This window comes from Lithobates pipiens, unplaced genomic scaffold, assembly GCF_037356315.1.
Source record: "Lithobates pipiens isolate NorthernLeopardFrog02 unplaced genomic scaffold, aLitPip1_a1.2 Scaffold_28, whole genome shotgun sequence".
In the NCBI taxonomy this organism is placed as follows: Eukaryota; Metazoa; Chordata; class Amphibia; order Anura; family Ranidae; genus Lithobates; species Lithobates pipiens.
Window position 1 is genome coordinate 65,385,915 of NW_027507789.1, and position 16,403 is coordinate 65,402,317.

General features: G+C 42.5%; 1 protein-coding gene across 5 annotated transcripts in view; it reads left to right on the forward strand.

The window, feature by feature from the left end:
* Nucleotides 1-16,403, forward strand: part of RNF157 (ring finger protein 157) — a 116,803-nt gene that overhangs the window by 24,945 nt on the left and 75,455 nt on the right. For all 5 annotated transcript variants that reach the window (XM_077459339.1, XM_077459340.1, XM_077459341.1 and 2 more), the window contains 2 exons: nucleotides 8,908-8,996; nucleotides 14,454-14,600. In XM_077459339.1, the coding sequence (XP_077315465.1) occupies nucleotides 8,908-8,996; nucleotides 14,454-14,600 (236 nt within the window). The remainder of the gene's footprint in view (nucleotides 1-8,907; nucleotides 8,997-14,453; nucleotides 14,601-16,403) is intronic.

Consider the following 16,403-nt stretch of genomic DNA (forward strand, 5'->3'; position numbering starts at 1 on the left):
TCAGTGCAGTGGTCATACATGCTTTTGATTATATTATCCTAATATAATATTATTATAGTGATGTGCAACTCAATCAAAACAATTTTATAACCATAGTGTCCCTTCCAATCGATTTAGACCAGATTCAGTTAAACGGAGTCTATTGAACAGGGTGGAAAAATGGCTGATAATTTTGCATCGACTGGCAGTTGAAGACACTTTGTTCACAACTAGTATTTTGATCAAACAGATCATGAGATTACATGGTGGAAACTTTTTTTTTTTTGTCTACTTAAGCTATAACTAAAGGCAAAACTCTGTTTTTAGAGGAAGGTTATAAGCATATCAATATCTTTTTTGCCAGTTGTGTCCCCTTGGGGAAATTTCTCTTCACTTCCTGTCCCATAGCCACAACAGGAAGTGAGAGAAAATCCCCCCAGGGTGAGGGAATACCTTTTATTGTCACCAGAGTCGCTAGAACCAGTGTTCTCATGGGAAAATTGACCTCTATACCTGTTTTGGTGACAACCCAAAATCCTGATTTTCTTTCTTTTGGTGATAGAGATAAATAGAATGCGTGACAAGTGGAGAGAGTAAATCTCTCTCTTTATTGAGGTATATACATCAATAAAAACCCAACAGTTCTAATCCCTCTCTACTCTAAACAATACCATTAGTTATACTTTAAACCACAAATGTGTAATATGGGCAACCTACAGAAGGTACAATTTGCAGAACTTAAAGCGGAGTTCCACCCAAAAATGGCATGTAAATTTTTTAGCGGGGGAGTGGGGGCTTTGTTAGGAGGGGGACTTCCTGTCCCTCTTCCTTGTTCCACCCAGGGATCGCCAAGGCGACTCCTCCTTTCGCCATGTGACGGGTCCCAAGAGATCGCCTGTCCACTCCGGGAGCGCAGTGCGACTCGCGCATGCGCCGTGCATACCTGGCCGTGAAGCCGAAAGCTGTCACGGTCTGGTGCCCAGAGTGGTAATGGTGGCGCTGGTGGAGAGGAGGGGGAAGAAGCGAAGTTCCGTTCGGCCACATCGCATGGAACAGGTAAGCGTCTGTTTATTAAAGGTCAGCAACTACACTTTTTGTAGCTGCTGACTTTTAATGAACATTAAAAGCCTGGAACTCCGCTTTAAAATTTAAAAAGGGGAAAAAAATGATTTTTAGACTCATCGGTTATAGGGAGGAAAAGAATCAGGGATTAAAGTGGGTAAAGTGTCTCTGTTATAAGAGAGGAATGGGGGCTGCCATTGGATCTTCTTCTAAAAATGCTATATACCTGGCTGTGTCTGACTTCAGTATGTTTCATTCACAGTCCTGGAACAGGCAAATTGGTGACAAAGGTGTCAGAATTACTTATCGCTCTACTTGTCCTGGGTGCTAACTCAGAAAGCATTGGCTTCAAAGTATCAGAATGACAGCCAGGAAACTAGCATAGGACTGTACAAGTCCACTGTCAACTCGCCCACCCCAAAATGCACAGTAAAAATAACAGGTAAAAATACTAAAATGCCAGGAATATAAATGTGTAAAAGTTTTGGCCCTGGCCACCCTTCATTGGAGGTTTTACCTGAACATTTATTAGCTCATAAACATTGTATAACCAACAATCTTAGACTTCAAAGGATCAAGTACCATAAATCAAATGAAATTGACCTTCAATCATGTAAAACACTGTCCATCCACAAATTGGGTACCATTACACCCAATATTATTATTATTATTATTAAGGATTTATATAGCAGCAGCAATTTACGCGGCGATTTACAATATAAAAAGGAGACAATACAGTTACAATACAATAAAATACAGGAGGATTAAAGTGGTTGTAAACCCTTACAAACCACTTTTGACCTACAGGTAAGCCTAGATTAAGGCTTACCTGTAGGTCCAAGCAATATCTCCTAAACCTATATGGTTTAGGAGATATTTGGCCGAAAACGGGCACCGCTGTCTACGGCGCATGCGCCGTAGACAGCGTTGCGCAAGCGCACTGAGCGCGGCATTCTCAGCGACGGAGCTGCCGCGCGTGACGGCTCCCGTGCGCATGCGCGGGAGTGACGTCATCGCGGCTTCGCCGAATGACAGCGGCAGAGCTGCGAGACCCCACCAAAAAGATGGATGCGGCAGACTACAGGGGACAGCGGCGACTTCGCTGGCTCCTGTGTCAGGTAAGTGACACATAATGGGCTACTATGCGATGCATAGTAGTCCATTATGCTTTGCCTTTGCAGGGAATGAAAGAGGAAGTAAACTCATCAGGGTTTACTTCCTCTTTAAGAGGGCCCTGCTCAGAAGAGCTTACAATCTGATAGATAAACTGCTGCAGGGAGGGTGAGTGACAAGCTTGCGGCTTGCTGTTGTAGTTAAATCTGCTAGACTTACTGAAAGCTCTGTGTATGCTGTGGTATCTGCCTCCAAGTCATCAATAGCAAATCCTTTTAAGTCCTGAAAGGTGCGAGATAGGGCCTCTGTAGATCGGAATTGTTTTTCCAGCACATCCCACAGATGCTCAGTATATTGAGATCTGGAGAATTTGGAGGCCGAGCCAGCACCTCAAACTTGCTGTGTTCTGCAAACCATTCTTGAACCATTTTTGCAGTGTGGCGCATTATCCTGCTGAAAGAGCCCACACTCATGAGGGATTACCATTCCTATGAAGGGGTGTACTTTGTAAGCAGCAATGTTTAGTTAGGTGTTGTATCAACTAACTTCCACATGAATGGCAGGACCCAAGGTTTCCCGTCAGAACATTGCCCAAAGCATCACACTGCCTCCACCAGTTTGCCTTCTTCCCACACTGCACCCTGATGCCCTCTCTTCTATAGGTAATTAATGCACATGCACTTGGCAATCCACATGATGCAAAAGAAAATGTAATCTATTGTACTAGACCACCTTCTTCCATTGCTCTGTGGTCCAGTTTTGATGTTCACGTGTCCATTTTGTAGTCGCTTCTGGGTGGGGACACAGGTCAGCATGAGCACCCTGACAAGTCTGCGGGTATACAACCCCATACACAACAAACTGCGATGCACATTTTTTTTTTTTTCTGCTATCAACACATCATTGTGTGGCAAAAATGATCCCCTCATCATGTTCGGCAGGCAGTACCACCAGCCGACTGCAACCCTTTCAACTGAATGGGGCCTCTCTGCAACTGAGTTTAATATTTGCATTTTCAGCGTGACAGTGCAGGTTTTTAAATGGTTAAAACAGGCAGCGAGTGTTATAAATCTCCAATGTTGGTTGTTAGTGAGATCAATAAATCCCCTGTGCTGGTGGTGAGCGGGAGTAATAAATGCCCCTGGCTCTGTGGTCAGTGGGGTAGTAAATGCCCCTTTGTTGGTAGTCAGTCAGTGGGGTAATAAATGACTAAGTCAATGGTCAGTGGGACTAATAATTGCCCCTTTGTTAGTGGCCAGTGGAAGTATTAAATCCTCTTTGTTGGTGGTCAGTGGGGGTAATAAATGCCTCTGTGTTGGTGGTAGGAGAAATGAATCCCCTGTATTTTTGGCCATTAGAAGTAATAAATTATAATAGTTTGTGGTAAGTGGGAGTACTAAATGCCTGTGAGTAGTTGGTCATTGGGAGTAAAAAAAATCCCCTGTGTTGGTGGTCAGTTGTAATAAATGCCCCTGTGTTGGCGTTCAGTTGTAATAAATAACCCTGGATTGATGGTCAGTTGTAATAAATGTCCCTATGGTGGTCAATGGGAGTAATAAATTCCCCTGTGTTGGTGGTCCGTTGTAATAAATGCCCCTGTGTTGGTGGTCAGTGAAAGTAAATTACTTAAAACTTAAAACTTAAATGCTCTGTGTTCCCACTGCCACTCCACACAGCAATGTCCTCTGTGCAATAAAAAGCCCCGCATGGAGGACCTTCTCATTGCAGGGACTGGTAAACTGCAACCAATGAGCCGGAACTGTCTCACGGTCCATAGTTTGAGGACTGATGGTCTCCACTCTAGTTTCTGGATCAATTTCTTGACATGCATGAAACAGCACATTTCCTGGAATCATACTCATATAGGCACATGATTTTTTTTAAAGAAATGTGTGTCGTAAGCAGAAGCCAAGTTTCATTTCTCCTGTGTAATTTCTTTCAGAACAGCTCAGTAGAGATGGAATGAAAATGAATGGGGACACTCCCCGGGATTCATAAGGAGGGTTTGTCTCCTGCCCATGCAAGAAATGATGACATCTGAGACATATTCATGCAACTGTCTAACGTGTATATGAATTTGTTGCAGAATTATCTGTGACACAATACTTACATATGCGGCAAACTTCATTCCAACATGGAAGAGGTCTTATTTACAGTACTTTCATCAATATGGCAGTATTTTTAATGAGTTTGTCACAGTGATAGTGGTAGAATGTGTTGCACATAAGAATCACAGAGCTACATGAGATCCACCTGAATTTGTTAAATGCTTTCAAAATGTCAAGAAATCTGTCACACGGCTTTCATGAATTTGGTTGGTGCAGGACTTTAAATGTATAGTTCTACTTTATAGTTGTACTTTAAAGGGGAGGGCCAGCTGGAAAAATTTTTTTAAAGTAAGCAACTACAAACGCTGTAGGTGCTGACTTTTAATAAGGACACTTACCTGTCCTGGGTGCATTTTTTAGGCACTTTACAGGCGCTATTCTTAGTGCTAAAGCGCCTGACAAACACCTCCAGTGCGTAAGGGGTCTTAGAGCCAACACGGGTCCGCCACTGCCAAAATGCAAACTGACATTGAATAGGCAAGGATAGCACAAAACTGTTCATGTGTGAAATGACATTAAGCTATCATAAAATTTGTCCTATTCCAAAAAAATAAAAATAAACTCCATAAAGAAACCAACATTGCCTTCTTCCTCTGTTTTAGCGTTGACAGTTTTGTCCTGCAGTTTGAGGATGGGGTAATGTGCATTTCAGTTTATCTCAATGTTTACTTTTTTCTTCTTTTAAAATTGTATGTGAAGTGTCCTTATTCATGCCGCCACACTGCAATGCAGTGACGGGCGGTGCCAATCCGCTGCACTGAGGAAATATACAGCATGTCTGCATTTGTTTGCACCACACGTCACATCAGCGCTGTGGTGTAATCAGGGCACATAGAAAAAAAAATGTGTGTCTTTGTGGTGACTGGAGTTTATCCAGTACAGAAAAATAGCTGTTGCTGCTCACCATATGGACGGCCCGGTGTACAGTTTCTATGGACAACGGTTCCACTTGTGCTTGTTCGCTTCCCTTGTCATACATCATCCTGAATATTTGCATGAATCGTTTTCATTTAGTTTTTTTCTCCGGAGCCCCCCCTTCATCCCTGCAGGGCAGTCATGTATCAGCACATGGCTCTGATTGAGGTTGACATACAGCATTAAATATAGAACTGCGTTTTCCAACTCCATGTTCAGCCCCAAAGGCCGTACCTAAAATAAGAATTTTTTCAACTGCCACTAATATACCCTGTGGTTTCAGTGGGAATTTTTTTTACATTTGGGGCAAATTAAATGTTGTGGTTAAGTTTATTTATTAAATTTTTCTCTCTTTTTTTTTTTTGCAGCTCTTTCTGTGCACTACAAAGCATCTCCTTCCAATGTTACAGAAAAGAGGAGGTGTTGTATAATGCCCTGTACACACGGTCGGACTTTCCGACGGAAAATGTGCGATTGGATTGTGTTGTCGGAAAATCCTATCGTGTGTGGGCTCCAGCAGACTTTTTCCGTCTGAATTTTCAACACACAAAGTTTGGGAGCAGGATCTAAAATTTTCCCACAACAAAATCCGATCGTTTAAATTCCGATCACGTGTAGACAAATCCGATGGACAAAGTGCCACACATGCTCAGAATAAATTGAGAGACCACAGCTATTGCCTACTGGCCTGTTTATAGTCCCAATGTACATGTTGTACGTCACCTCGTTAAGAATGATCGGATTTTCCAACAACTTTGTCCGACCGTGTGTATGCCAGACAAGTTTGGCACAAAATCCAAAAAAATCTAATGGATTTTGTGGTTGGAATGTCCGACTGTGTGTACAAGGCATATGTCTTGCCTATGGTGACAGTGCTGCTTTTCCACAGATATAGTAGGGTTAGGGGGCGTTATAACTTTTAAGGAAGTGTAAAAAACGAATAAAAATTTGCAGAAATGGACTTTATAGGCACACGCATATAAGATATAAAAAATTGGAATTTTAATTGGATAAAGTTAAAATCATGATTTACAAGACATAAAAATAAAGCACATCATATTAGTACATGACCCCAGGGACTCAAACAACACCTCCAAATATTATATTCTAATCCAGTAGGATGTAATTAGAAATAACAAGTAGCAGCATCCAAGAGGAATAAAGTGCATGGAGTAGTTGAGTCACAGTATGAGGTCACAAGAAGATCTTTTGCTCAAAGGAAGTGTGCTACTGGTAGGATCAGCAGGTAATACAGCTACTACCTCTAAGCACTGCTAAATTTGCAATAAATTACATTTGTGTTCTTGGATTTAGATGCATTTTAGAACAACACTTTTAAAGGCCAACTCCAGGAAACCTAAAAATGATCCCTTGAAGAGGGGCTGCCCCTGGACTCATGTAGGTCTAGGGGAGAAGGGAAACACTTTAACTTACCTGATCCTCCACTAACCTGGTGCAGGTGGTGTTCCCCCATAATCTGTTGGTGGACCCTGCATTGGTCTTGAGGACTTGAAGCAGTGGAGAATGTGGGAGAAGAAGCTGCAAGGACCGGTCTAGCAATGCGGAAGACCAGTAGATTAGGAATATAGACTTAAATGAGCAAATAACCCTTGCACAGCAAGCACAGCCCCAGTGCAAGGAATAATTTTTCTTTTTAAAGCTTTCATTGTGTTTCAAAAGGTAACAGCTAAAGTATACCCACACAGGGGTTATAGAATCTGAAGTTGCATTTGAACATCAAGTAGCAACCAGCAAAGGACCTAGATATAGGCAGCCATCTATGTCTCCTGATATTTAACCCAAGAATGAGGGGCTATAACACCAAGCCAAATCTAGTTAAAACATAGTCAGCAGGGAACAAAGGAGGAGACCTACAGTGAGGGAAAAAAGTATTTGATTCCCTGCTGATTTTGTACATTTGCCCACTGACAAAGAAATGATCAGTCTGTCATTTTAATAGTAGGTTTATTTTAACAGCGAGAGACAGAATAACAACAAAAATATCCAGAAAAATGGATTTTGAAAAAGTTATAAATGGATTTACATTTTAATGCGTGTAATAAGTATTTGATCTCATATCAATCAGGAAATTTTTTGGGCTCCCAGGTGTCTTCTATATCTTAGAAGAAAACCTGTTATGCCACGTACACACGATCGGACTTTCCAGCAGACTTGGTCCAGCAGACCGGAAATAATAATGTGTGGGCTCCAGCTGACTTTTTTTTTTTTTTCCCCCAAAAGTCAGACGGACCTAGAAATAAAGCGTTTCAAATCTATCCGACGGACTTGAGTAACTAAAAATCGGGAAAACCATTCGTCTGTGTGCTAGTCTGATGGACCAAATACAACTTAAGGGCAGCTATTGGCTACTGGCTATTGCACTTCCTTGTTTAGTCCCGTTTACGTTATCACGTTCAAAACTAACAGACTTTCGAACGGACTTAGTCCGGTTGTGTGTGGCCAAGTCCGTTCGTTCAGAAAGTCTGTCGGACTTGCATGGGAAGTCTGTCGGGAAGACCGTCGGACCTAGTCCGTCGAAGTCCGGTTGTGTGTATGCGGCATCAGAGTCTGCAAAAGACATGAGACTGGGTCGGAGGTTCACCTTCCAGCAGGACAACGACTCTAAACATACAGCCAGATCTATAATGGAATGGTTTTCATCAAAGCATATTGTGTTAGGTTGGCCCAGTCAAATCCAGACTTTTAAATCTGTGGCAAGACTTGAAAATTGCTGTTTACAGACGCTCTCCACCTAATCGGAGAGAGCTTGAACTATTTTGCAAAGAAGAATGGGGAAAAAATGTCACTCTAGATCAGGGATCTCAAACTGGTGGCCCTCCAGCTGTTGCAAAACTACAAGTCCCATGAGGCATTGCAAGGCTGACAGTTACAATCATGGTTACCACAGGCAGAGGCATGATGGGACTTGTAGTTTTGCAACAGCTGGAGGGCCACCAGTTTGAGGCCCCTGCTCTAGATGCAAAGCTGGTAGTGGTATCCCCAAAAAGACTTGCAGCTGTAATTTCACTGAAAGATGGTTCTACAAAGTATTGACTCAGGGGGGCTGAAAGCAAATACACGCAACACTTTTCATATATTTATTTGTAAAAAATTTGGAAAAATGATTATCATTTTCATTCTACTTCACAATTATCTGGCACTTTGTGTTGGCCTATCACATAAAATCCCAATAAAACACATTTACGTTTCTGGTTGTAACATGACAGAATGCGGAAAATTTCAAGGGGTATGAATACTTTTTCAAGGCACTGTATGTAGCATCTCCCAACCTCTATTCCCACTTCATTACATAGTGCTATTGTATATATTTGCTAAAGGCTGAGAAAGTAGTGGGTAAGTAGAGACCCAGGAAGATTTGTCCACTCTGCTGATATAATCGAACCCCTTCAATAGCCGTTAACTGGGATCTTTAAGAGCTTTTTTCCCCCTTCGCTTCAGCTGGTGAATGGAGTGGATGGGGACTAAAGAAAAAGGTGAGTATGACCAACAAGGAGAGTATAAAGCCCCACCACAATAAAATGCTGCCACCTCACTGTACACAATTTATCTTTTGTTATAATACCGACTTGATCATGTTTGCAGGTGGGGGTCCATGGTAACGTCCAACATCACTGTTTACTGATGACTGTTTGCACTTTAAAACTAGTGTGCTGTCATGTATTTTGCAGTTGAGATTACTGAGAGTCATTTTCTGTCTTCCCTTTTTTAGTTCCCATATGCTGCACCTTCTCCGCAGGAGCCAGTGAAAACACTGCGCAGTCTGATCAACATCCGCAAGGACACATTGCGTTTAGTAAGGTGACTGAACAACATATTATATGTTTTGTGTGTGGCTGTATATGGAATAACATGCTTCTAAACATCATCTTTTTCCTTCTCAGAGAATAAAAGAATAAAGAGAATAAATTTGTTTTTGAACACCCCCTATTTTCTTTTTAATTGCTCATACATACCTTAAGTAGACACCTGTGTGTATTTGGCTTTATATTTGCCTGTTTGTGCTAGTAGAAACTTGGATGTCAACTTCCTGTGGTAGGGTGGCAACGCTCCCTGGGTGTCTCCTTTAGCAAGAGCACCATTGCCACTCTAGGAATGCACGCACTGTTGTGTGTACTACTAGCTGTTGTCCTGTTGCCCCAGCACGTTCAGCTTGCTAACACACAAGTATGCCTACAGTGCAGTCTTTTGATCTTAACTTCCATATCTTCTTGTCAATACTCTAGCTCAAGGATCCCCAAACTACGGCCCTCCAGCTGTTACATAGTTTAGTAAGGTTGAATAAAGACATCAGTCCATCCACTTCAACCTGAGTGAGTGTCTACAATTGTCCCTTTCCCTGTACATTGCACTCTCACATCAGTCCTTACCCTCAAGGAGCCCACAATACAAGGTCCCCATTTATATACTAGGGCCAATTTTGGACAGAAGCCAATTAACCTACCTGCATGTCTTTGAATTGTGGGAGGAAACCGGAGCGCCCGGAGGAAACCCACGCAGGCACAGAGAGAACATGCAAACTCCAGGCAGGTAGTGTCATGGTTGGGATGGCTGTTGTGGAACTACACATCCCATGAGGCATTGTAAAACTCTGACAGTCACAGACATGACTAGGCATGATGGGAATTGTAGTTCCTGAACAACTGGAGGGCCGTAGTTTGGAGACCCCTGCTCTAGCTAATGGAACTGCAGAGGACCAGGGCAAATGTAAGCATATCTCAGACTGTGTCCTAGAAGTTGAATATTGAGAATCTGTCAATCTTTTGGGTTGTGGGTAATGCTTAGATGGAATGACTTCGCTGCCCTAAAATACGCTTCTATTTGACAGTAACAGCATGTGGGAGCACGGGACATGGAAGTCCAGAGGATCATACAACTATAATTGAATCCCCTGTAGGCCTTTCACTATCAAGCCACACCCCTAATACTTTTTACTGACCACACTTTTTGCTGCCGATGTTGCCATCATTCCCTATTAGCTCCCCTTTCCCTGCAATCTTTCCCACAATCCTAGTATTCATTAAAGTTCCGAGATATACTTATTTGTTGTACTGGTGTCAGGTGAAGTGCTGAAAAGCATAGGCATGAGTAATACCATGATTATTTAGAGGGTACAGCCCAATAAAGACTCCAAAATGGAATATTGTGGAATGGGCATGACCATAGCTTAACGTGCAATAAACTTCATACAGTACATATTTCATCATACCAGTAAACAGCTTGCATTTTCAGAAAAAAACTTTGCCAATCACCTAAAAGCTGTCTTCTCCATATCTGACAGACATCCATCAAAGTACAGGCCTCAAGGGGCATTAAGCAGGTACCATTTAAAGCAGAACTAAATTGATCAAACAACTTCCCACTCAGCTACATTTAATGCATGTCAGGAATGATACCTGTCACAGTTGCTTGTGCTCTCAACTTAGCTGTCAAATCATTATGCTTGATCACATTTGCAACACCATGGCAATTGCAGATTAAATATAGGCTAAGATGGCAGCTTCCCTGGCTGTAAAGGATTAGGAAATGGCAGGAAACTGGGGAAATCTCCACCCCCAACTATAATAAGTAAACCCCAATCCTCACCCCTTGGGCAGGAATAGCCAATACACACACCCTTTTTTTTTTAACCAACATTATTCTTCAGTTAATGCTAATAAATTTGGCATATATATATATATATATATATATATATATATATATATATATATGCCACACTTCCATCAACCAAATCTTTCACTATAGCTAAAGGAGATCAATAAAAGAGGTTGTTTGAAAAAATAAAACATTTTAACCACTTGGCGCCCACACTACGTCATATGACGTCATGGGCTTTGTGGTGGTATATCTGAATGATGCCTGAGGCCACAGACATCATTCAGATATCTGCGTTTTCAGCCGGCGATTCCCTGCACCATAAGAATGATCATAGTGGCTGTTTCGCCGCTTGATCGTTCTTACGGGCGGCGGGAGGGGACCCCCCCTCCCGCCGCCCTCCGGTGCTTGTACCGACTCACCACTTCCATCGGTGAGTCGGTCACAGGATCCGCCTGGCCCCCGGAAGTTACCATAGAGATTTCCGGTGGACCAGATTGTCCCCGGAGTCTCTATGATCGTTCGGCGACCGGGCACGATGTTATGACGTCACGCCCCGCCTCTGCATTCAAATTAATGTCGCCATTTTGGCTGGGAAGCCAGGATCGTGTTTTTTTTTTTTTTTTTTTTTTTTCAATTTTATTTTAGGCTTCCCAGCCTAGAGCTGAGATATGTGGTCTTATTGACCCCATATCTCACTGTAAATAGGTCAGATCGTGCCATATTCCTATTACAAGGGATATTTACATTTTTTGTAATAGGAATAAAAGTAATCCCATTTATTATTATTTTTTTTTTAAAGTGTCAAACTAAAAAAAATAAAATAAAATTAACAATTAAAAAAATAAAATAAAAATTAAAGCGCCCTTGTCCCCGTGAGCTTGTACGCAGAAGCGAACGCATACGTAAGTCCCGCCCACATAGGAAAACGGTGTTCAAACCACACATGTGAGGTATCGCCGTGAACGTTCGAGCGAGAGCAATAATTCTAGTCCTAGACCTCCTCTGTAACCCAAAACATGTAACCAGTAAAAAAATGTAAAGCGACACCAACGTTTGGCGCCATTCCACGAGCGCGTGCAATTTTGAAGCGTGACATTTTGGGTATCTATTTACTCAGCGTATCTTCCTCTTTCACATTATGCACAAAAATTGGGCTAACTTTACTGTGTTTTTTTTTTTTTTTTTTTTTTTTTTTTTTTAAGCATGAAACCGTTTTTTTTCTGAAAAAAAGTGTTCAAAAAATTTCTGCGCAAATACCGTGCGAGATAAAATGTTGCAACGACCACCATTGTATTCTCTAGGGTCTTTGCTAAAAAAAAAAAAACATATATGTTTGGGGGTTCTATGTAATTTTCTAGCAAAAAAAAAAATGAATTTTACATGTAGGAGAGAAATGTCAGAATTGGCCTGGATGCAAAGTGGTTAAAAAAAATAAAAGTAAACTTAGTGAAGTGCAGAGCCTGAACTGGGGGTGTTGAAGCTCTACAGCAGCCTTTTCAGCCAGAGTGCTTTCGGGTTTCTTCAGGGGTGCCTTGACAAAATGCCTAAAAATTGGGGGGTGTTGGAGCAGCTCTAGATCCTGAGTTGGGGGTGTTGGAGCAGCTCTAGATCCTGAGTTGGGGGTGTTGGAGCAGCTCTAGATCCTGAGTTGGGGGTGTTGGAGCAGCTCTAGATCCTGAGTTGGGGGTGTTGGAGCAGCTCTAGATCCTGAGTTGGGGGTGTTGGAGCAGCTCTAGATCCTGAGTTGGGGGTGTTGGAGCAGCTCTAGTTTCTGATTTGGGGGTGTTGGAGCAGCTCTAGATCCTGAGTTGGGGGTGTTGGAGCAGCTCTAGTTTCTGAGTTGGGGGTGTTGGAGCAGCTCTAGTTTCTGATTTGGGGGTGTTGGAGCAGCTCTAGATCCTGAGTTGGGGGTGTTGGAGCAGCTCTAGTTTCTGAGTTGGGGGTGTTGGAGCAGCTCTAGTTTCTGAGTTGGGGGTGTTGGAGCAGCTCTAGTTTCTGAGTTGGGGGTGTTGGAGCAGCTCTAGTTTCTGAGTTGGGGGTGTTGGAGCAGCTCTAGATCCTGAGTTTGGTGTATTGAAGCTGAGGGTTGCAGGACAAGCCTGGAGCAGGATTTCAACTTCTGAAGCCAGTGTGGAGCCTAAGCTGACAAACGAAACGCTGAGCGCTGCCAACCCTACATTAGGGTCTACCTTTTTTTATTTTTTCCTTTTGGGAAGTTGAACATCGGCCTAAAACTAAAATCCCTAAATCTACTTGCAGCCACAATCTAAGACTAACCTATCTAGCCCTGTAAAGCAAAATCGCTATACATAGCTTTTCTGAAGCCGCTCCAGTCCGTTCTCCAGCGCCAGAAGCTGTGTGTATGAGACAGCCAACAATGGCTGGGAAGTGACGTCGCCCATAGGGTTACTATGGGGCTTCCATTGTTGGCTGCCTCTCCTGCACACGCTTACACAGAGAAGCCGCCACTGACAATTCAGCGTGGGACAGGACCAGAGCGGCTTCAGAAAAGGTATGTTTAGCGATTTTTTTATTTTTTTGCTTTACAGAGCTAGATACACTATATTATCAAAAGTATTGAGACTCCTGCTTTAAAGTGCACATGAACTTTAATGGCACCCCATTCTTAGTCCATATGGTTCAATATTGAGTTAACCCACCTTTTGCAGCTATAACAGCTTCAGCTCTTCTGGGAAAGCTGTCCACAAGGTTTAAGAGTGTGTCTATCGGATTGTTTGACCATTCTTCCAGAAGTGCATTTGTGTGTTCAGACTCTGATGTGGACGAGAAGGTCTGGCTCACTGTCTGCGCTCTAATTCATCGCAAAGGTTTTCTGTCGGGTTGAGATCAAGACCCTGTGCAGGCCAGTCAAGGACCTTGCTTTAACACTGGTGCTCAGTCATGTTTGAACAGGAAGGGGCCATCCCCAAACGGTTCCCACAAAGTTGGGAGCATGAAATTGTCCAAAATGTCTTGGTATGCTGACACCTTAAGAGTTCCCTTCTGGAATGAAGGGGCCAAGCCCAATGCCTGGAAAAAAAACAACCCCACACCATAATCTCCCCTCCACCAAATGATTTGGACCAGTGCACAAAGCAAAGTTCATACAGATATGGATGAGCTAGTTTGGGGTAGAGGCACTTGACTGGCCTGCACAGAGTCCTGACCTCAACCCGATAGAACACCTTTAGGACGAATTAAAGCGCAGACTGCGAGCCAGGCCTTCTCGTCCACGTCAGTGCCTGGCCTCACAAATGTGCTTCTGGAAGAATGGTCAAACATTCCCATAGACACACTCCTAAACCTTGTGGACAGCCTTCCCAGAAGAGATGCGGCTGTTATAGCTGTAAAGGGTGGGCCAACGCAATATTGAACCCTATGGACTAAGACCGGAATGCCATTAAAGTTCATGTAGGCTTTAAGGCAGAAGTCTCAATACTTTTGGTGTATATAATATAGTGTAAGTTGGTCCTTGATTTGTGGCTGCAAGTAGATTTAGAGATTTTAGTTTTAGGTTGAACTTCTACTTTAAACATTTTGTACAAGGCTATAATGGTTTCTTCTCTTTTCTTTCTATCTGATAAATTATTCATAACATGTTTTCCAGTTTGAATAGTACTGTGTGTGAATAGTGGGTCTGGTAACATGGCATCTTTTTAGGTGTACAGAAGAAATGAAGGCCAGCAGTGTGGAGGGCAGCCGTTCCAAAGTACATTATAATGTGGAATTTACATTTGATACCGATGCACGAGTGGCAATTACTATCTATTACCAAGCAACCGAAGAGTTCCAAGGGGGAATTGCAAGGTGAATATTCGACAATTGAAGATACAGTGGAGCACAGGTTATAAAGAAGTAATGTTAGGCAATCTCCATTCTGCTTCTGATCACTCTGTTTATGCTTGCAGCAGGAACCTGGAACTGCCAGTTTTAAGCAGTATTAAATCTCCCCAAAATGTTTTTTTAAGTTGGGCTCCAGGAGCTTTTATTCATAATATACTAGTATGCACAGCATATTAGCACATTTTGGTAGTCTTACCTGGCTGGTGATCCCCCGCCAGTGATGCGCTGGCATTTTTCTCCTGGTCTTCCATCCGGGTTTGGACGCCTTGGCCACCTGGTTGGCTGGGCCTCGATGACATCACTCCCATGCATGCACTTAAGAATCACATCATCAGGGCACAGAATGGTACTGTAAATATATGCTGAGCTGCTCATTCATGGCTCAATGTACACAAATGCTGACAAGCAGCGAAGAAGGGTTTATGACAGAGGAAACCAACAAGGTCTCACCCTCATAATTTTTTTGGGGGGTTTATTCCACTGTAAGAACTCTTTCACACTGGGTAATTTTTCAGGCGTTTTTCAGGCGCTTTAGCGTTAAAAAAAAAAAAAAAGCGCCTGTGAAGCGCTTGAAAGAAGACTCATCTGCAATCCCAATGTGAAAGCCCAAGTGCTTTAAGAGCCCTTTCACAATGTCGGCGCCCGAAAAACGCTCGTAAAGCGCCGCTTAAACTAGCAGTGCTTTATCAGCGTTTTTCGAGCACTATTGAGGCGCTTTTAACCCCTGCTAGTGGCTAAATAAAGGGTTAAAAGTACCCACAAAACGCTGCTGCCAAAAGCGTTTTTCAGTCGCTTTTCCGGCGTTTTGCAGGCGCTTCCCATTGATTTCAATGGGAAGGGGCGCTTTAGGTGCTGTGTATTCACCGCTCCAAAAGCGCTGCAAAGAAGCTGCTTGCAGGACTTTTTTTGACGCCCTGCCAGCGCAGCGCCTCAGTGTGAAAGCACTCAGACTTTTACATTGGGATTGCAGTTGCGGCTTCTTTCAGGCGCTTTACAGGCGCTTATTTTTTTTTTTTTAAAGCTAAAGCGCCTGAAAAATGCTCCAGTGTGAAAGGGGTCTAAGGGTAATGCTCCTGGTATTAGGAACTAGAAAAGGATAAAAACATATACAAAGCGTAAATGATTGTGCACATAACCTAAGTGATTAAAAGACCATCCTAATGATGTAAGTGTAAATGGCCTATAAACAAAGTGATGATAGCCACATATAACAAATTACAAATGTGAAATGACCACGTGTGGCCTGAATGATATATAATAAAGTGCATCCACTGCAATCCAATATATAAAGTGCAAATCAGTCAATGTGCAGTCTGGAGGTTTATTAATTTTTACATGTGAATATAATTATCGGATGCAAGTTCTCATGTAATTCTCATACTGGATGTTCACCCTCTAACTGGCTCACCCGCACCCATGGAGGCAAGGGCATGATCCAATAAATGGTTAGGCATTTACTTATGCCTATGAGGTAAGAGCACTGAGAGCGCACCATTGGAACTACAGTCAACCTTTCACAGTGGGAAATTTGTCGTAAAGAATATATGCAATCCTAATTCTCTTGAACGATAGCATTGACTCCTTTTTGCACTTTTTCAGCACTCTATATTTTGGACTGCACTTTGACTGATTTGCACTTTATATATTGGATTGCAGTGGATGCACTTTATTATATATCATTCAGGCCACACATGGTCATTTCACATTTGTAATTTGTTATATGTGGCTATCATCACTTTTTGTTTTACAGGTCATTTACACTTACAT